The 21833-nt window shown below is 47.2% G+C and overlaps 1 protein-coding gene across 5 annotated transcripts in view; it reads left to right on the plus strand.

The window, feature by feature from the left end:
- fgf14 (fibroblast growth factor 14) overlaps nt 1-21058 on the plus strand; it is a 99231-nt gene extending 78173 nt beyond the window's left edge. For all 5 annotated transcript variants that reach the window (XM_047047904.1, XM_047047907.1, XM_047047908.1 and 2 more), the window contains 2 exons: nt 18240-18438; nt 20714-21058. In XM_047047904.1, coding sequence (XP_046903860.1) covers nt 18240-18438; nt 20714-20859 — 345 coding nt within the window. In that variant the 3' untranslated portion in view covers nt 20860-21058. The remainder of the gene's footprint in view (nt 1-18239; nt 18439-20713) is intronic.
- The last annotated feature ends 775 nt before the right edge of the window (nt 21059-21833 follow it).

Consider the following 21833-nt stretch of genomic DNA (forward strand, 5'->3'; position numbering starts at 1 on the left):
TACTGTCCACTGTGGTCATCTGGAGCCGTAACACAGCAGAATACTGTGGACAGCATCAGCACAGAGCAGAGCTGACAGTTCCTCTGTTACTGTACTCCACCCAGCCCTCTATTGTCACGGCGGTGAGATGGAGAATCTGTCATGACATCTTCATGTCCCCAGTCTTTCCCAGGTATTTAATTACTCAGCGACTCCCCACTGCAGAGACCAGAGGGGAAGAGAGCGAGGGACCAGAGAGAGAGATAGAGAGCAAGCGAGAGAGAGAGCAAAGAGAGGCTTGAAGGAGGGGAGAGACCAAAGTGAGCCTGGCTTCCAGGTCTGTGGTCAGGAGCAGGTTCATGCATTAATGAACAACAAGGTCAGAAGGTGTGTGTTTGGGTTTATGCATGCCCGTCTATGTGTGTGTGTGTGTGTGTTGATGCGTGTCTGCATGTGGGCGTGTGTCTACGTGTATGTGTGTCTATGTGTCTGTGTGTGTGTCTACGTGTGTGTGTGTGTGTTCGTGTGTGTGGGTGAGGGACTGGCCAGGTTCTAGCTCAGTCTGAGCCCGGGGCAGCCAAGAATAGCCTGCTGGTCCTCAGCCACATTATGGGACAGGCATTATTAATGGGCAGCCCTGGCTTAGCTGCCCGCATCACACTGCGTCCAGGCTGTTGCTGGCTAGATTGAATAAATCAAGGTTAAGACAACGATGTCATCACAAGGAGGAAGTTCGGATTGCATGGGAACAAGAGTAAACAACGTAGGACGCTATCTCCTGTAGCAGCAGAACCCACTAGGTTAACTACCACTAGGTTAGACTAAAAGGTAGCCAATTGTCTCTCATGAAAATAGACCACATTATTATCACACAGTTTGTTAAACAAATATCTTTAATTCAGCAAATACATATACATAATTATATGTACATTTGGCTCATCTTGTCGCACACTTTAATGCATTCTGTTAGCCAAAGCCAGTCCCATGTGGAAGAATTGGGAAATAGGAGTATGTTTATTTGGCAGTAAAGTCATTGTAAGGATTGACTGTTGTTTAATGATACAGTTACAGCAATCTTAATTTGTCAGGGTGCCAATGTGAAGTTTGGAAGGGCACTCTGCTTGAAGTGGATATCAAACCATTTTATTTTCTGTCTGACAGTAGATACTAGACTGTAATCTATTTTGCATGACAGTAGATGCCAGACTATTCTATTCTGTTTTGAGTTTGGGTATCCTAGCCATTGTGACTCATCACAATGTAGAGGAGCATCATATGCCACAGTCTGCATCACTGAGTCACACACACACACACACACACACACACACACACACACACACACACAGACACACACACACACACACAGACAGACACACACACACACAGACAGACAGACACACACACACACACACATACTGATAGCACCTAGGTCTGGGCAGTACTGTGTTAGTCCTCACTATAGGGATATACGCTTCTCTGAACAATAACTCATAACAACCCCAGTAGAGACGTGTTCTCCCCAGGTCAACAGTTCTTTTAGTACCCTTTCTCCTTTTTTCTCTCTCCTTCCATCACTCCTGCTTCCCTCCTCTTAAGTCTCTGAGCTTCTACAGTTTCACTTGTTTCACCCCTCTGCCTTTCTCTCTCCGTCTTTCACCGATGTTGCCCTCCTCTCATTTTCACCTTTTCTATCACTATTGTATTCGTCTTTCCCTCTATCGTTCCAGTTTCACCCCTGTCCCTTTCTCTTTCTCCGTATTGTATTCATTTACATTTATGCATTTAGCAGACGCTTTTATCCAAAGCAACTTCCAAAAGAAAGCTTTACAAAAGTGCATAGGTCACTGATCATAACAACAAGATATCCCCAAACATTGCGGGTAGCCAAAACATGAAGCATACACTGTGAGAAACCAAAAAGTCCCAAAAAGGGAAGAACCATAAGAGCATGTAGTTGAACAAGTTACAATTAAACTTGTTCAAAAAGTTTAATTAAACTTAAAATTCCTCCTCTCCTCTTCTCTCCCTATAGCTCCTGTCTCCCCTACCTCGATCATCACTATATATAGATATCCTTTTGCATTCTACCTTTTAATCTCCCTTTCTCTCCATCTATCACTCCATGAATAATTACAGGTGGGATGATGTGCCTTCTTTGCTGTTGTGTGAGAAACTGGTTCACGTGACGCTTTAATGATACGGTAGATAGGGCAGAGATAGATTGAGTGGGAGTTTAGGGGAGAGAGAGAGAGAGAGAGAGAGAGAGAGAGGAGAGAGGGAGAGGGGAGAGGAGAGAGAGAGAGAGAGAGAGAGAGGGAGGGAGAGAGAGAGAGAGAGAGAGAGAGAGAGAGAGAGAGAGAGAGAGAGAGTTAGAGAGAGGGAGAGAGAGAGAGGGAGAGAGAGAGGAGAGAGAGAGAGAGGAGAGAGAGAGAGAGAGAGAGAGAGAGAGAGAGAGAGAGAGAGAGCAATACAACTGTAATCTTTAGTACACAATGTACTCTACAGGACAGTAGACAATCCCCTAGCCTGTCAGTCTGGTTTTAGATGGTTTTGTTTGCCTTCCTACTGGAGACCGTTTCTACCAGATTATCTAGATGACCTGCCTGGCTGGCAAGAGAGAGAGAGAGCGAGAGAAGATATTATACGTTTTTCTGTTGCTAGATGTTGGATTGTTGGTAGTTACTAAACATTACTTGGATGGGTCGCATGGATTTTGGAACCCATTGTTACTCTCAAAATTTTTGGAGAGAGAGCAAAAAGGTTATTGGACAGAGATGAGGGAGAGAGAAAGAAAGAGAGAGAGTGACAGAGAGAGAGAAAGAGAGAGAGAGAGAGAGAGAGAGAGAGAGAGAGAGAGAGAGAGAGAGAGAGAGTGAGGGGGTTGAGAGGCTAGACTGTTTGGAGCGTGATTGATAACAGTATGAAGGAGGTGAGATGGATAAAGAAAAGAGACCGTGTAAAAACTACAAAACCATTTCAGTGGCCATGTGACCAAGTGACCAGATGGGGAAAATAGGCATATATGCACATTGACACTGCTTCGAAGATGAGTGAGACCTTCAAGCATTCCTATTTGGTGTCATTCGTTTTTTAAGTGACTTACATAAATTACAATTCTGAATTCAGTGCCGAAATGTTGACCCTGTGGAAGAGTTTCACGACCCTGTTTGTGTAAAAGACAACCATGTACAGCTCGGGCCCTAGCAGTACACACAGTATCCCTACCCCTACTCCTCCCACGCCCTCCACGGACCACCGCTCGACTCCCCTCCCTTCACAGGTCCACCCTCCCTCACTCACCTGCCCCCCTTCCACTCCATCCCCTGCTTCCCCCGCTCCGCTACTCTCCCTCCCCTCTACTGCCTCCCTCCAGTCTCCCCAGTGTCCAGCCCAGCCATAACAGGGGCCACCACCCCCGCCTTCGATCTGTCCGTCAACTAGGGGCTCTCCCTGCCACAGCCACCTCCCTCCGGCCACACGTACGCCTCTTTACACAAAATAGGATGGAGAGTGGGGAAACACAACCATCACCAGGGGTACAGAGGACCAGCAGGAGTGTGGGAGCGGGCTATAAATGACCTGGCGTCGACAGGTCTTGAGAAGGCAAAAGACTGGAAAGACTGGAGTATTGATTGGTGGGAAGGAGGAAGGCAGGGAGGGGGGAACCCCCCCCCCCCCTCCCCCAGCAGTGTATGTGAGGGGGAAAGTCCCACTCCAGCCAATAAAATCAGTGTACTGTAGCCAGCCCAGCAGCCCTTGTCTGACAAAGGAGGCGCCATTATCAACAACCATTATCAGCAACACACAAATTCATCACCTGGGCCCAAACCCCGTAACTTTCTTAATATACTATTAAAGACGAACACCGTTCAATTACTTTCCCATCACGCAGGCTGAACGCTATCTCCAAAGGGGGTGGGGTGGGGGGGTGAAGAGGAGTCATTTCCGACCTGATCCATCTCAGAGGCGCGGCTATTCCAAAGGGGCGAGGCACGATTATTCACGTTCCTCTTCCCCTCCGTGATGAAATGAGCCAGCGCTGCGAGGGGGGCTGAACGAGGAGCCGATGGTGGGGACGTTGCTGCGATCACGCACAGCCACAGTGCTCTCAGACATCCCCCGAACACCTCTGACTCGCCCCTGCTCCACCCCGCCCGCACCAGCGCCCCCCCCCCCCCCCCCCCCCCCCCCCCCCCCGCCCCCCTCTGCCCCCAATCCCCACTCCATGGCCCCTGGTTGGGATGTGTTATTGATTGCAGCTCTGTCTCTGTGATTACCTCCAAAGGACTATTCTTTAGGGTATACCTAATTTATTATGAGACACCTGATCGGTTTGGATGGGATCAGCTTTCGATGGCATCCCAAACGCTGTCCGTGGAGCCAGATGGATGAAGATGATACGCTCAGCAGTGGGTCGTACCGTCAAATCAAATCCAACTTTACTGTGTATGGCCAGGGAGTCAGATGGCTGAGCGGTGAGGGAATGGGGCTAGTAATCAGAAGGTTGCCGGATCGATTCCCCGCCGTGCCTAATGACGCTGTGTCCTTGGGCAAGGCACTTCACCCTACTTGCCTCGGGGGGAATGTCCCTGTACTTAATGTAAGTCGCTCTGGATAAGAGCGTCTGCTAAATGACTAAATGTAATAGCCCTTTTTGCAAGTTATCTCGCAAAGGGCAGCACAGATCAGCACTCCTACCGACCTGAACCCTGAGAAAATACCAGGAAAAACCTTTTAGAGAGGTAAGACCATGAGGAGCAATTACGCGTGAGATCCGCTCCTCCAGAGACAATAGGCAAGGCACAAAGGTGCAGACCATTAGCGGAGAGACCACCTGGCAAGGTCTAAACGAAGAAAACGGAAACAGAGCTGTCTTCTGTTCACTGTCCACCACACTGTAGCCCCACTCTCCATTAGTTCTAATCAGTACAACAGTATGTGCTTCAGTGCCATCCCTATGCCCCAGTACATTTGAGGCCCAAATCTTTCAAAATGGCCGTGGCCGTGAAACGTAAGTGAAAGTTGACCCGTGTTTCAAAACTCCTTGAAAGACATCACTTTCATGCCACACAAAATTACACTTGCGTCATCCGCTTCACCCAGCCTGCATGTTCGTAAATGTTGGTTTCAGTCAACCAACGGACCAGTCTCCTTGTGAGGGGCTGGACTCTCTTCCACTCTGGAGTTGCCCTCGGTGAAAGGCGTCGAGCCGGGGAGGGGAATAACTTGTTTCCCCTCGGTTCGGCGCCTGTACGTTGGGGTTCACCCCGGTGGACGAGAGGGTAGCCTCCCTCCGCCTTCGGGTGGGGGGACGGGTCCTCACTGTTGTTTGTGCTTACGCATCGAACAGCAGCTCAGAGTACCCACCCTTTTTGGAGTCTCTGGGGGGGGTGCTGGAAAGCGCTCCTCCAGGGGATTCCCTCGTCCTCCTAGGGGACTTCAATGCTCATGTGGGCAATGATAGTGAGACCTGGAGGGGCATGATTGGGAGGAACGGCCCCCCCAATCTGAACCCGAGCGGTGTTTTGTTGTTGGACTTCTGTGCTAGACACGGGCTAGCACAGAAGGTAGGAACTTCAAACTCCCACCTCCGGGAGAGCTTCAATCATGTCTCGGGGGGGGGCCGGGGACATTGAGTCCGAATGGGCCATGTTCCGGGCCTCCATTGTTGAGGCGGCTGACCGGAGCTGCGGACGCAAGGCGGTCGGTGCTTGTCGCGGCGGTAGCCCTCGGACCCGGTGGTGGACGCCGGAGGTGAGGGATGCCGTCAAGCTGAAGAAGGTTGGCCTATCGGACTTTATTGGCTGGTAGGACTCCAGAGGCAGCTGATGTGTACCCCATTGGAGTTCGCCCAACCAGTCTACACATGTTTTGTGGATTTGGAAAAGATGATGGATGGATGGTCAACCAACGGGAAAGAGGGATAGAAGAACTTTCATCCTTTAATCAATGAAAAAAGGCCCTGGTGTTTAGCTTATCAGATATTTTTCAGCACAGGAAGCCATCTGATTGAGGCATGCTTTCATGGTGAACCATCCCTTTAAAGCTTGGGTGTAGAGCAGTGTGCTGACATGAACTCCTCATCCATGGGCACTCCAGCCTTTTCCTGTCCTCTCAGCCAATCAGCTGGGTCAGGTCACTAGCAAGGGGTTCAGCTCTTGGCATTTTACTGGCTGGCTCACCTTTTACATCCAACCGTATCTACCTCCCTGGCTCCGGATTGGCTGGGGTTGAAAGGACAAGCTGGTTCTCATCTACTGATGAGAGTGAACCAGGGTGTCATTGAAAGGTCAGTCCTGTGTCTGGCTATATCTCTGGGACTGTGTCGGCATCATGCTACTACTTATACCCAGTTAGTAGGCAGTATGCTCAACAAACCCCCTGGACAATGATTCTGTCTCATCAACAGAATAATTATAACCCAGCTTAGGCTATGAGAAAGGATTATTGCGGAGCTGGTTGGGAAGTGTTTGTGTTTTGTTTAGCTGTTTACTGTACCAGGGGACAGTGTGTCTAGACAACAACCGCTAGAGATGAACCAGACAATACAGGGCTTAGTCTCCCTCCAACTAACCTGCTTTTTGAGAAAACGTGCGTGTGAATGTGAGTGTGTCAGTCTGCCAGGGCACTTACAGCTCAGTCTGTATGAGTGCTCATCATCCTTCTTTCCCCTCGAATACACACGTTAGTTCGTCCTCAGAACTGCTGCCCCGGCCGCACTCCACATTATGACCCTAATGCTGTCCTAATTGCTTTCCCAGTGTGTAAATGTCAAGCACCGTGCTAATACAAATGGCGTACTTGTACTTGTTGCCTCAAGTGCAATGTAACGTGCAAATGAGAGTCAACGGGACGCCGGTTAGGGCCGACGCGAGCGGTGCTCGAACGTCGCCCGCTTTCAAATCGTGACACGCCGCCTGCGTTCTCGGCGCCCTCTCGCTGGCCTCGCTCGCTCGTGTTAGACCACTCAGGGTGAGCTGGAACTGGGTGCTCACACCAACCTCTGTGTCGGACAGGGAGGTTCATCTTGTTCTTAAAGAGAATGTCACAGAGAGGGCTTTGGGTGGAGGGGGTGGGGGGGTGTACAGGCTGACGGTGGGGCTGGTTTAGAGTCGGGGTCGGCAGGTTGCTGGTTCCTGTCCTGGTTCCTGCTGGTTGGGACTTGTTACAGACGGGGGCATTTGGTGTGGCATCACGGTCCCTAGCCTTCACCTAGCCAACAGTGATTAAAAGCACACACACACACATACACACACACATACACACCGCCCTCATCCTCTGTCATGCCAGAATCCTTATGTGCCCCTTTCTACTTCCCCTGAATGAAAGTAGAATTTTATCAAGCCTCACCCCTGCAGCTTTAAAATCAATACAGAGAGGGAGAAAAGAGGGAGGGAGGGAGGGAGGGAGAGAGAGAGAGAGAGAGAGAGAGAGGGAGAGAGAGAGAGAGAGCTGTCCTGCTTACTGACTTGGACTCTTCACCGAACCTCACCCAGCCGCACGCAACCTCACCCAGGGCTAGAGGACTGCAACTGAAGAAAACTGTCGAAACCACATTACAACCACAAGTGTCAAGCACAAGTGTGTGTGTGTGTTTGTGTGATATGATTCTTAGCTAGGTAGGTATTTACAAAGGGCTATTTACATCAGTCTATTTACAGGCGTCATACATCATAGCTTACTGTACCGTACTGCACTACACAAACACACACTCACATAAGCACATACACAGGGAATGTGCTGACATGTTGGGAAGGTGCTGAATCAGGGGAGAAAGGTTACAGTTTTATGTAAAAACAAGCGGTTTGAAAAGCAGGTCACTCTCATTCTCCTTTGGTGTAAAGCATGTGCCCTGTTGCTCTACTGAGTCATCTATCTACACGGCTCTAATAAATCAATATGGTCTGTTATTGCAAACAACGTGTCTTCTAAAAACACTTTGACCTACCAATTAACGTGCACTGTAAACACTGTAAACATATGGATATGTGTGCGGTAAACAAATTCATGTTTTCCAGACATGTTACAGTAAAAGAAAGAGGGAAAGGTTTTGTTTGTAAGGACTTAGGAGAGTACCAATACTCATCAGGACAGGACTAGCCGATAGGACAAACAGCCTGGGACTGCAACTCCTCCTCCCCAATGTGTGTGTTGTGATAAGTACAGTGACTTTAATCTCCCTGAAGCAATATGAAATAAACTGTCTGAAGATTATATTATAAACCCAGCCATCTGGGCCTTGGAAACATGCAGGCGTGCTGTATCAGTTTGATCTGCAGACACCCTGTAATGCTAACGATAAGGATATTCCTGCAGACGGTATCAGCTGTATCTTATAAGGGGGAGAAATCCTGTAGTCAGATGTGGCCCGTCGGACGCATGCCTCGTCACCTGCGTCCGGTTAGACACGAGATAGAACACGCCCTGCTCGCCAGTCTGTCAAAGGAATTGATGTCTGTGTGGTTGTGTGGAGGCGTAGGTAAGCTGTTAAGGTGACAGTGTTTGCATGCATGGTGGAGGAAGACACAGAGAAAGAAAGACAAGCAAAGACAAAGACAAAGACAGGCAAAAGACAAAGACACAGAGAGAGAGAGAGGAGAGAGGAGAGAGAGAGAGAGAGAGAAGAGAGAGAGAGAGAGAGAGAGAGAGAGAGGGAGAGAGAGAGAGGAGAGAGAGAGAGAGAGAGAGAGAGAGAGAGAGAGAGAGAGAGAGAGGAGAGGGAGGGAGGGAGAGAGAGACAGAGAGAGAGAGAGAGTGAGAGAGAGACAAAGAGAGCAATACAACTGTGATCTTTAGTACACAATGTACTCTACAGGACAGTAGAAAATCCCCTAGCCTGTCAGCTGGTTTTAGATGGTTTTGTTTGCCTTCCTACTGGAGACCGTTTTTCACCAGATATCTAGATGACCTGCCTGGCTGGCTGGCTGGCTGGTTTAGCATCCTGGCTGTATCCAAACCATGGCTTTTGCTCTCCCGGCAGACTGCTAGAGATTCCTCTCCTGCCTCCAGTGAGCCTGAGCTGCATGGTCTGACTGTGTGTGTGTGTACGTGCAGGGTCATGTGTCGGTGTGCACGGCTCCATGTGTGTCCCATTGTGTCCATTCCTCTCTGTGTTAGCGCTGTACCAGTGCTGTACAGGACGGCCATGGGATGACCTGCATCATCTGCTGGATTACAGCAGATGATGCTCCAGGACTATCTGATAGCTGGGCTTGCGGTGCTGGAAATGATTGAACTGACATCTACGTGTGGGCATATTTCTGCCCTGGAGCTGTACCACCCTGCCAGCCATGCCAACCTGCCAGTCATGCCACCCTGATCACCTGGTTGTCCTACCCTGTCAACCCCAACACACACAGACAAACAGTGTATGTGTTTGTGTGCGTGTATGTTTGTATGTTGTGTTTGTGCGTTGCCAGTGCACATACTGCTAATGTATCCATGGTACTTTGCCTTTGTGACTAATCCCATGGTTTAGTCATAACTCTGCCTAAGAACAGTTATGTATTATGATGTCAAACGTCACTCACTTATCCCTTGACCGATGACCCCTGACCCACCAAACTCTCACGGGTACTACATTTGACTTATACTAATGTATATGACGTCATTAAAACACTAGTCATATGATGCAGGTCAGCAGGAATCAGGGTCGCGACTGGCCATCAGGAGAGTCCGGGCCGTTTTTTCCAGTCCCAGTCCAGACCTGGCAGGAATCCATGTATCTTCCAGCTGACGATGGATGCTACGATTACGTACAGTATATCCTGCAAGACAAGATCTCCTTGCAGTGAAAAACCAAAATGAAAGAATGAGAATTCAAACTTCCAGGGCCTGTCCGGGCTATGCTATGCTATTTACTGTATTACACACAGTTAATCCTTTGATGTCAAAGCAATCAAAGCTACAGAATTAGCTGTAGTCATGCCCAAACAAGATGTGTATTTGAAAAGAAAGACATTTGATGTGCCAAAATGTTATTTGCCTTCATTTACAATACAGCAAACAAGCAATGACTCTTGCTTACGTAAAGTGGGACACAGTTACACACACAGTTACGCACATACAAACTCATCTCTCTCGTGGCACCACAGCAACCCCAGTGCTTGGGGGAACCCTGACTCACGGAAGGGGACAACCGACACATTTAACTGCAGATTACTGAGACCAGTTTCTCCTCTCTCTCTCTCTCTCTCTCTCTCTCTCTCTCTCTCTCTCTCTCTCTCTCTCTCTCTCTCTCTCTCTCTCTCTCTCTCCTCTCTCTCTCTCTCTCTCTCTCTCTCTCTTTCTCTCTGTCTCTCTCTCTCTCTCTCTCTCTCTCCTCTCTCTCTCTCACTCTCTCTCTCTCTCTCTCTCTCTCTCTCTCCTCTCTCTCTCTCTCTCTCTCTCTCTGTCTCTCTCCCTCTCTCTCTCTCTCTCTCCCTCTATCTTCTCGCCCACTTTTCTCTTTCAAGTTTAAGTCTCACTTTCTTTATACCCCCCTCGCTCCATTTAGTGTATACTGTATGAAAGACCAGTGCACCTGAACCAGTCAAGAGAGGAGTATGTTCGCTTGTTAGCGTGAGCAGACCGCTCACCCTGACCTTAGCTGACTGACCAATCTACCAGAGACCTGGGAGCGCTGACACAGATCTGGCCTCCATTTACAGATCAACACACTACACACACATACACACACTCAGGGTTTGTCTGTACTGGAACGAGTGTGTCTGAGAGAGGCAGGTCAGGTCCAGGAGTCGTTGCTGCTCGTGGAGATATGAGCATCTCAGGCCTGAGGTAGCTCTGCTCACCCACCTGCAGCCGACTCCTTCCACCGGTCTGCTCCAGCCCTCTGCATCTGGGAGAGGGAGCTAAGAGGTGGGTCCTTCTCACAACCAAGGATGGCTCTTTGAATGATTTATTCGAATGAAAGCATAGCTGCTGTAGGTGCACCGCCTCTGCCTTTTGAAATTGCCTTTTCTTTCTTCTTTTTTTCCCCCCCCATCCTCCTATTTGAGCTGCACTGGAACAGAGGAAGCACTAAAAAAGCACATTGCAGTGAAAAGGCTGTGCGTGTGGATGCGTGTGGATGTGTGCGTGTCTATGTGTGTGCGTGTGCATGTGTGTCACGTGCGCATGTCTGTATCTGTGTGCATGTACTGTTTGCGTGTGTGTGTGACTGTGCATATGTGTGTGTGTGTGTGTTACCTAGCAGACTCTGTGGAGTTCCACGAGGCCAGTGTTAAAATTCTAAAGTCATCTAAAAGGTCAGTGTCTTTGGGGATTCTCCATTGAAAGCTTAAGTGCTTCTGGTCTCCAAACACTGTAAAAGCGTCAGTGCTTTTTGTCACCCACTTCTCAAAAATAGATAGTTACCTTGATGTGAGGACGGGGAGATGTGGAAGAAACAAAGGGAGGGCTGAGAAAGAAGCGGCAGTCACTTTGACGGTGTTTTATTGAAGAAACCAGCTTGAAAACTGGGAATTTCTAATGACTGAACAGTGTGATTAGATGGGCTGCACCTTGTACTTCAGAGCGAAGATGAGATGGTGTTTGTTTGTACGTGTGTATGCACGACCCTGTTGGCTCTCCGCTTGACGAGGGAAAAAATCGTTTTTGAAAGATGGCATGACAGAATCTTTTTTTTTTTTTTTTTTACTGTCAGGTTGTAAATGTTTAAAGTCATGCTATCACTGTAAATCTTACGTGAGTGGATGCGTCGGACTAAACAACAAGGCATGTCTCGCACATCCATAAAGGCTTTCCATGTCTTCAAAGAGATTCCAAGAGAGACAGTAAGACTGCTGTGAATATAATTATCACTGGGTCTCATGGAATCAGTGTTGTTCCCCAAGGACATACATTAACACTTCAAATAAACAAAGTAAATAATTTGGACGTCAGCCGCATGCCAAACATAAAAACTCAAGGATAATGCCGTACTAACCCAGGGCTACCTCAACAATAAAATACTAGTAAGAATAGAACAGGCTCTCTCAAGGCATATTCACAACAAGCCCAGGCACAACATTGACTCATTTGATAATGATGAACAAGATAGAGTCCAAATTACAGTAAATGAGTCGAGTGTTTGGTTTTGAAGGTTGGAGATGTCTGGCATCACCCTGACTGCTCCATCTGGCAGTCGTTTCTGGGATTAGAGCACTGGAGCTGTCAGAGCCCTGGAGCTGGTGTCTGCCAAGCCAAGAAATGTATTACTTTATAATCATTGTGTGATCGGGTCAGCCCCCTCTGCATTACAGACATGCAGGAAAACAGAAAGGCAGAAAGCCAGGTAGACACGCTGGCCGGCTGGCAGGCAGCCAGGTGATCTAGCAGACAGACAGACAGACAGACAGGCCGACAGAGCGACAGAGCGACAGACCGACAGACCGACAGACCGACAGACAGACAGACATATAGAAAGGCAGGCTTGCAGTCAGACAAGCAGACAGGCAGGCATGCAGGCAGGCAGGCAGGCAGGCAGGCAGGCAAACAGACAGACAGATAAACAGACAGATAGAAAAGCAGGCTTGCAGACATGCAATCAGACAGGCAGGCAACAGACACAGAGACAGGCAGACAGATAGGCATTTACGCAAGCTTGCAGATAAACAGACAGACAGACAGACAGACAGACAGATAGAAAGGCAGGCTTGCAGACAGACAAGCAGACAGGCAAACAGAGAGGCTACAGGCAGACAGACAGATAGGCATGCAGGCAAGCTTGCAGATAAACAGACAGACAGACAGATTGGCATGTAGTCAAGCTTGCAGATAAACAGACAGACAGACAGATACAAAGGCAGGCTTGCAGACAGACAAGCATACAGACAGACAGATTAGAGTCAAGAAATGTATTACTTTATAATCCCTGTATTATTTCATCTGGCACTTCAACATGACAAAATCCATATTTTTTCTGTCTGACCCTTTAGGACTGATGTTGCCTTTGTCATAAGGAAGAAAAATACTTTTTAAAATAGAATTTCAATTTCCTGTTTGTTTTCCAACTTTGTTTATTGGGATATCCAAACAAATGACCCTTGCATAAGAGTAGCTCCCATCTCCTGGTTTGATGCTGTGAACACACAAGTATACCCGATACAAATGAGAGTAGATGTGCTATTCAGCTTCCTGGAGACTGTTGTGGATTCATATAGGCAATATGCTCAGAGCATGAATAAACAATTTCTTAGTTATATTCTCCATCACTGTGAGAAACCCTTCTGCATGTTAACAAGGATCTCCCTGGTTTCAGGCGCCTTCCACCCACATTTCTCGTACACCCAGGGATCTTGTTTCCGGTCTTTTACTCTTTACTTCAATCTTGTGTTTGTATCTGCTTGTCATTCTGGGCTCCCTCATCTAACTGTTGTTCTATTCCTATGTTTTTCTTGTGGTCATCTTCTTCTCTGATAGATCCCCTCCTTTGAACTGTAGTCTCCTTCTCCCTCTGCCCATCTTTTTCAAACTTTGCTTTCATCCCCACCCTTTGCTTTTTTTTCATCCCCCCCTCTCCCCCTCCCTCCTTCTTGAGGGTGACTGCTGATTATTTGGGACTTTCTTTATCAATATCTCTCCGTTCTCCATCTCGCCACCCTCCCCCAATCTTCCTCTGTATTTCTTTTTCTCTCTTTCCCTCGTCTTTCACACTCTCTTGCTCTGTCTGTGGCCAAGGTCAATTATGGTCCTCCTATTCACAGCGTGACCAATCAGAAATCGGGGAGGGAGTGATTTCGAGAGGACGCTGGCAGGGGAATTGAGAGGGGAGAGAATCAGACGTTTTGTGCCTCAAAAATGATTCGATTTGCCACCGTTGTGGAGGTGTGTCCAGCACTAATACTCTCTCTCTTTCTCTCTCTCCTTCAATGTCAGGCTTTTTCTCTGCCAATACAGTCTAGGGGTTTACTAGCAACAGCTGTTTATGAGTCAGCAGATCAACCTCCGAAGCCTGTGAGAGTGTGACACAAAAACCAGAACACTAACCATAGACCCCAAAACAGGTGGGAGTCAGGTGGCTGAGTCGGGCTAGTAATCAGAAGGTTACCGGTTCGAATCCCGGCTGTGCAAAATGACGTTGTGTCCTTGGGCAAGGCACTTCACCCTACTTGCCTCAGGGGGAATGTCCCTGTACTTACTGTAAGTCGCTCTGGAGAATAGCGTCTGCTAAATTTAAAACAAAGACGTGTTTCTCTGACAGCAGTCAGGTGCGGACAACCCTTCCCTCCTACTGGAGGACGGGGTAGAGTGGGGACTGTTCCGGAGCACCCCCTTGCTGTTGCCATGGCAACCGAGTGCTCGGCTATGTGTTATGTTTTAATGGCCCAGGAGCGGAGAGAAAAGAAAGGAAGAACAGAGAAAGGGAGAGAGAACAAGGAGGAAGGCGCATCAAGAGGAGCAGAGCGGTAGTGGGCGACATGTGGGACCGGGGGGCTTGTCCCTTCTTAATAAAGTTAGCGAGCTGCAGATCAGAGCAGAGTAAAAACAGACCTGACACCCCTGTCCCTTCCCCGCTCAATTACAGACCGGCTGAGAAATTAAAGCCTTAGGGAAAGCCCAAGCTTAGCCCAAGCCTTCCCTATCGATCCAGTGCACACACATTCACACGCACGTAATGTAATCATAATATTATACACACACTCGCGCACATACGCACACGCGTGCCATGTACTCACAACTAGACTTTCAAATGCTGCAGCAACTTTGTATGGAACTTCACAGCTCATTCAAAACATGAATTCTATTAAGCCGCCATTAACACGGACGACATGACAGGTCGAACATTCCCCTCCTTTTCTCCAAGATACAAACAATGGTAAGTCAAACGAGAGATGACTGTCCATTTCTGATTCGAAAAAAACACTTCAGTCGAAATCATGGATTTTTAAAGAGTCACGAGACAGTGCCTGCACAGTGACATGGAGGACCGAAACAATTGAGGTCTCATTATGAGATGCAATCAACTAGCGACGTGTCTGAGAAAAGAAGAGAACTGTTGATGTTCTGAGTCATCTTATAGCCTATTCCAAATCAAACGGTGACAGCGCCTCCTTCCCTCTCACTGTCCTACTCTCTGTATCTCTTTTCCTCTCCCTCTCTGCAAACTCAAGTCATTCCCAATGCCGGCTTCTGTGTTCCCTCTGTAGAAGCCCGCGTAGCCCCCACATCTCCACATTTCCATAAATCCCCGTGATTACTCCTAATTATGGTCTGTGTGATTGCTCCGACGATGTCAGGCTCGTTAGGAGCATACAGTGTGAGTAATCAACCCATCCTGTTCCGATGCATAATTTCGACAAACAGCCAACCAGCATCAAGCAGTGCGTCAGCTGACCAGGAAGCGGACGTAGATTTAATTACTAGACTGAAGTGATTCACGGAAGCGTGACGGTAAACTTCAGAGACTGTCTCACTTCTGAGAAGGTGTTTTAACACTAGTTTAGGTACTGATGTTTGGGGAGCAGTGGTGTTTGTGCTTTGGGATTGACGTGGTTTGAAACAGGTTTGAGTATTCGAGACACTTGGTGTTGGAGGCTGACAGCAACATGTTACAATCAGCATGTCCTGCCTCGGTACTAATTAGCTGTCAAAATAAAAGCTTTGATAAGCATTCACAACTAACAAGGTTTTACCTAACGATGGGGCACATCCACATTAGGATGTGGAACAATCACTTTCGTCATCAATTTCTGTAGAAAAGCCCAAATTAGACTACCTTGGTGTTACACTTGATAAGTAGCCTGTGGATAAACCCTTTTCTTCTAACACACCATGAATCCCAGATGCACACTCACACGCCACAAAATGAAGGACAATAAAGTTTAGGCTTGTTGTCTAGTTGAGACCAAGCAAACATTTATCTGTAATCAACAACAGTTGCCCACCAGCCTAAAATCAAGTTGATAATCAAGTGTCTGTTTCTGGAATTCTGTAGTCCCCCCCCCCCCTGGGTTTTTTTCTGCAATTATTAAGAAAGACAAACCTTAACTGAAGAGTGATGTCTCTCTGTTCCTTGGTATTTGGCACTGTAATACTGTCAGAACTGTTTGCTTCTTGATTGTTCTTGAGTACTTATTTGCTGCACTTACTTATCAAGCCCTTTTGTAAATCATTAATTATAAAAAAAGATGTGCTAAATGAATTCATGTAGACCCACATTGCAATAAAAAGTATTAGAGTAAAGGCACTTTATAGGCATTAAGTACTGACATACAGTAAGTTACGCTACTCATCTCGCTTTGGCAAAGTAGCTCATAAAACTACAGTAGTACACTTTTACGATTTGGTCAGAATCCTTAAAGCGACACTTGTCTCAGCAAGCAACAAGGCGTTTAAAAGCTGAGCTGTTTTTGTGTTTGCAGTACAGTAGCCGTACTGTTATAGACTTTCTTAAGGCTCCTCCATCCAGGGACATGAGAAACTCCCCCTCCAAACTCAGTTTGCCTGCCTACCTCCTCTTCCTTCTTCCTCACCCAAATCATGCCATCTCATCTGATTCAAACCCTCATTATATCACTTCAAAGTGTCTCTGGCTCGTCCCCCTCTCCTTCTCCGCTGCCCTGCCAAACCCAGTCCAGTCCATGCTGCTTGTTAAGCTCTGACAAGAGTAATTTAACACGGCCTAATAACTGCTATTACCTTGTGATGTGCAGCATGCGGAAACAAGACATTTAGTTACTATAAATAATCTGCCATCTAATGAGCAACTCTCAAACGGAGAACAACCGGCTTGTATTTGCAACCTTGTCAAGCATCGGTAGTTTTTGACCTGAGTGTGGTGGTGTCACAGAAAAAGAAGGTTGAAGGATTTGTTTTTTGAAGGGGTGTCACAATTAAACACGGAGAGGGGTAAAGTGGTTACTGCAGTGTGTACCAAAGTGTGTAAGAGGCATGTGTTCTGTAAATGTACTGTGTGAACCATAAGGTGTTCAGGACACCTTATCTGTCCTGTACCTGTTTCATATACTTTGTCTTGGCAATAATTCATGGAATCTTTGTGATATCTATATCTACGATACCTTAGGCATCCTGATCGATGAGATGTGGCAACATGTGTTCTATAGAACCGGACTGGACCTTCAGGATTGTACCTAACTCTGGTGTTAACCTTACTCAACCCCAATTGGATTTACTACAAGCCACTACAATACATACACTAACTAGTGTCTAGGTAACCAAGGAGACACAGCTTTCCCATTCTGGCTTTAGTCTCGACAGGTGTGTGATGATTCTGTAGGTGTCTCGAACTGTTCATGAGTTTCACTTCCTTTTCAGACAGATAGGAGTCTTGCTTTGATTAATACTGTCAAATGAGTGTCTTTATTTTTAGCTGTTGCCGGGCAGGCCGGGGAGGGGAAGGCTCTTCATTATCGTCTTGTTCTCCTCATCCTCAGGAGATAGATGGAGGACAGTTTGGTTCTCTGCTTCCCATTAGTCACTGCAGAGCAGGAATGTGAAGAATGGTGAGATTGTTGACTTTGTGCAGTCTTTCACATAGAAATACCATAGGTGCTTCTCCCTAGGTGACACATTCAGGAGATTGCAGGGGGTCTCCTGAAGCCTGCTGGGATGAGTCTAAGGTGGGGAATAATATGCTGATCATGTCAATTAGGCCAAACTACCAGGTTAAACTACCAGGACCTAAATACCAGGACCCAACTACCAGGATGAAATTACCAGGGCCAAACGACTTGGACCTAACTAACAGGGCCAAGCTTCCAGGGCTAAACGACTATAACCAAACTACCATGGCTAAACTACCAGGGCCAAACCACCCGGGCTAAACTACCAGGGCAAAACTACCAGGGCAAAACTACCGTGCGGTCAAAGAATCAGCGCTGCTTTCTTATTTCCTTTGGTTGTTCCACTGTCAGCAGACATCCATTTGTCCTGATTACAGCCAGAATGGCGGTCTGCCTCAAACTGACCTCGGGCCTCTGCTGTATCGCCCTCTCAGGGGACATCTGGAGCTATGGTCTCCTCTACACCTGGCAAGGCACTTTCCAGGCCTGCCCCTTCATTAATCTGTAGCACACTAGCATGTAGCTAATGCACACTGTGTCTTTTTGACCTCTGTCAATGGCTACACGATCAAAGGCTGATTGGACAGTAAATGCACTGCTCCTGCAGGACGGTGCCTGCTCCAGTGTGCCCAAGGCAGTCGGCTCTCTCTTTCACAGAGAGCACAGGACTGTAGAACAGCAATATGTAAGGGTCAGGGGGTCTGGCGTTTTACCACACCATCCTAACCCTCTTCTATCTGTGATTTGTCTTTACAGGAACTCTTCACAGCGGAGTGTAAGTTTAAAGAGTCGGTGTTCGAGAACTACTATGTGATCTACTCGTCCATGCTGTACCGGCAGCAGGAGTCGGGCCGGGCCTGGTTCCTGGGGCTCAACAAGGATGGACAAGCCATGAAAGGAAACCGCGTAAAGAAGACCAAACCAGCGGCCCACTTTCTGCCCAAGCCATTAGAAGGTAAATGAGAACAGTGTGTCAATACATCACCAGTTAACAACAGCAGTCCATTAACAAAACATCAACCTATGATGACATATTCCAGAAGTCAATAAGAGTGTAGAGATAAATATGTATTTCAATAAGCATTCATTTAGACTTATTTATACAGAATACATCTCTAAGTCTCCCTTTGACATGTCTACAAGTCAAGGGACCTTAAGCAAACTGAGATTGCACTGCTGTTTAAAGGAGACTGTCAGGCATTGCAAGAGTTTGGTTCCAATCCAGCTCTGCTCCATCAAAGATAGTTCCCAAGACCCTCAACCACATTACATCACAAACAGAATCCATTCAACCACACTTCAACCAGATTTCAACACGTAAACCACCATTCCAACTCCTTTTCCGCCTTTTTTCAATACCATTTTAAGCACACTTTTATCCAATCCTAACCACATTTCCCACCCCACTGCTAACCCCTAGCTCATGGTCTATCTGCCCTTCACACCTCCAAGTGAGGGAAGGTTCCACTGGCCACCTCGGCCTCTCCCCAGATCTATCACGTTCATGCACACCATACATGCTCACTGGCCAGGGAGTGTCACTGTTGATGGCTGACTCATCCAGGGATCCCTCCAGGCTCAATCTGTTTCCATAATTTACACGTGGCACCATCTAGAACAGACCTGGGTATTTTAAGGCCCGCAGGCCACATCTGGCCCTTTGGCTGTCCCAGTCCGGCCGTGAGGTAAATCAAAATTAAAAATAAATAAATGTGTTGAGCGGTAGGAAATCTGTAGTCCTGAAAGACTACAGTGATCAGGAGATTCACGTATGTGCGCTTACGCAGTCTGACCGACAGGAGACACTGAGTTAGCTGTTGGTTAGCCCTTGAAAATGTCCACTCCCAGTAAAAAACAAAAGGTTGATACAGAATGTAGAGTTTTGAACAAGACATGGACTTGTAAGTATCTGTTTATTGAAGTCAAAGGCAAAGCTGTGTGCTTTGTTTGTGGAGAACAGGTCGCTGTGTTGAAGGATTACAATTTGAATCATCACTATGGGACTAAACATGTGGACAAATACAAGAACATGACTGATGCAGAGTGGGCGCAGGTTGATGATGGTTTGCTAGTTAAGCTGCAGACCCTGATGACAGGTGTCAGCTGTCCTTCGCATATCTACCTCAGACAATCAGCCAGACTTCAATGCACTTGTTCAAGCCCAAGAAAGACTGGATTTTTTTCACTGAGTAAGAAAAACTGAACTGAACTGGAAAACATCAAAAGTACTTATTGCTTTTGTATAAAGTGAATATATTGCTGGTCTTTAACATGCATCGTTTGTATGTTTGTAAAGGTTTAAAAGTATGTTATACAAATTAAATTACATGTTTTCATAGCCTTATTGTAACATGTATTACCTCTGCTTAAAACCAAATATTTTTTTAAATAAAGTAATCTTATTAATATTGAGCAGAATTAAGTTCAGCCAATTGGTACGCCCGCCAAAACGGTCCCAATTTCTCATGTGGCCCTTTGGGAAAATTAATTGCCCACCCCTGATCTAGAAGCATGCACTAGCAACAGTGACACAGGGACAGGGCAGGAACGGGACACTGGATAACAGGTTGTATATCATAGATAGTTCCAGAATTAAGTGAAGTATAAGGTGTGTACAGAGCCTCTGGTTGCATTTAGTTGAAGGCCTTAGAGAGCTGTGTATGGGTGGCAAAGGCAACAGGCTGAATAGACTTCCTGTAAATGACGTCAATCTTGCATAGAGCATCTTTTGAGTCTATCCCATTTGTTGTTTCTTTTCAAGGTGGAGTTTTTGTATGGATATATTTTGCTTTCTATGCCTGTCTGCCTGTCTTTTGTTTTTGTTTCTTGACAAATTAGCCATAACTCTGAGAATGAAACTGAAACAAAATCAAATAAAAGTAAAGGAGAAATAAACATTGAATTAGATTGAACAATATTTTATTGAAAATTATACCTGATAAACTGTGGTCATACTAACGATGTCATTTTCTCTCTGTCCCTGTCTGTGCATTCCTCGTCTCCCTTCTCCCCTCTCTTCTCGCCTCTTCCTTCCTCTCTCTTTCCCTCAACCTTGCCCGCCCATCTTCATCCCCCGCACTCTCGGCTGTCCCCTCCTCCTCTCCCTCTGCTTTCATCTTCCTCCCCTCCGTCCTCTCGTTTCCTCTCCATCTCTTCTCTTCTCTCTCCCTCTCGCTTTTCGTCACCCCCTTCCCTCCTTCTATTCCTCTTGTTCTCCTCTCGTCCCACAGTTGCCATGTACAGAGAGCCATCGTTGCATGATGTCGGTGAGACTGTTCCGAAGGCGACTGTTCCTCCCAGTAAAAGCACAACTGAGCCTGCCGTGATGAATGGTGGCAAACCAGTCAGCAAGCCCTCTACTAAGCCCGCCACATAGCCACACCTCACCCTGCGAGTGTGTGTCGATGTGTGTGTGTGTGTTTGTGTGTGTGTGTCACGAGGGAGGCAGGGGTTCTCCTTCCTGGACTTCCGTCCTTGTTTCTTCTATGGATCCGATCGGGGCGAACCTTCCCCACGTTCTCCTTCAACCCTCTCATCCTCCTGCTCCCCCTATTCCTCCTCCTCTCTCCCCAGCTGGTGGATGAATCTCATGGGGGGGGGGGGGGGGGGGGGTATCCTCGCATGGGCACTTGGTGACTCGGCTCATGGAATGCCTGTCCAGACATGGAATGCCTTTAGAATCCTCTCTCTGTAAGTGTGCCACGCCCGGGGATTGTGTGTGAAACGGACATGGCTCTGCGATGGTCCTCCTGACGTGTCCTCCTCCAGAGGCCCCCAGGTGGCAGACCCCCTCTGGGCCTCCTCATCTCTTTTCTAGACCACAGGGCACCAGCTCCACTCCGGGGCCGATATACTGTACAGATAGAGTCAACACTTGGACTGTCATCCTCTATTTTTTATGAGTATGTTCCCGTCTCGTTCTCTTTCTATCTCTATTCTCACACTTTTCTCTTTGTCAAGTACTGAGAAAAAAACTAACAAAAAAACAAGAGATTTTACAGGCGCAAAGTGTGATTTTGTAATACACGCATTCACGCCAACAAGGTATAATCAACATCAAGCAAACACATGTAAAATAGTCGATCTTATTATTCCACACATGTACACAACTGCATGCACACACACGCACACATGCACACACACACAGCGTCTTTGGGGAGGCTAGAGGAAGCATCTCAGGCTGAGTTGTGCTTTTCTACAGCGTGATAAAAAACACTGGAGGCTGAAAGATAGCTCCCGCAATCATAGCTGATGAAGTGCTAATTACCCCCACTGCAATCAATGTGAGACACCTACTCACACATACACACGCACACACACAGATGCTCACGTGTGGGAGAGCACTATAAC

The sequence above is a fragment of the Hypomesus transpacificus genome, chromosome 23 (genome assembly GCF_021917145.1).
Source record: "Hypomesus transpacificus isolate Combined female chromosome 23, fHypTra1, whole genome shotgun sequence".
Lineage (NCBI taxonomy): Eukaryota > Metazoa > Chordata > Actinopteri > Osmeriformes > Osmeridae > Hypomesus > Hypomesus transpacificus.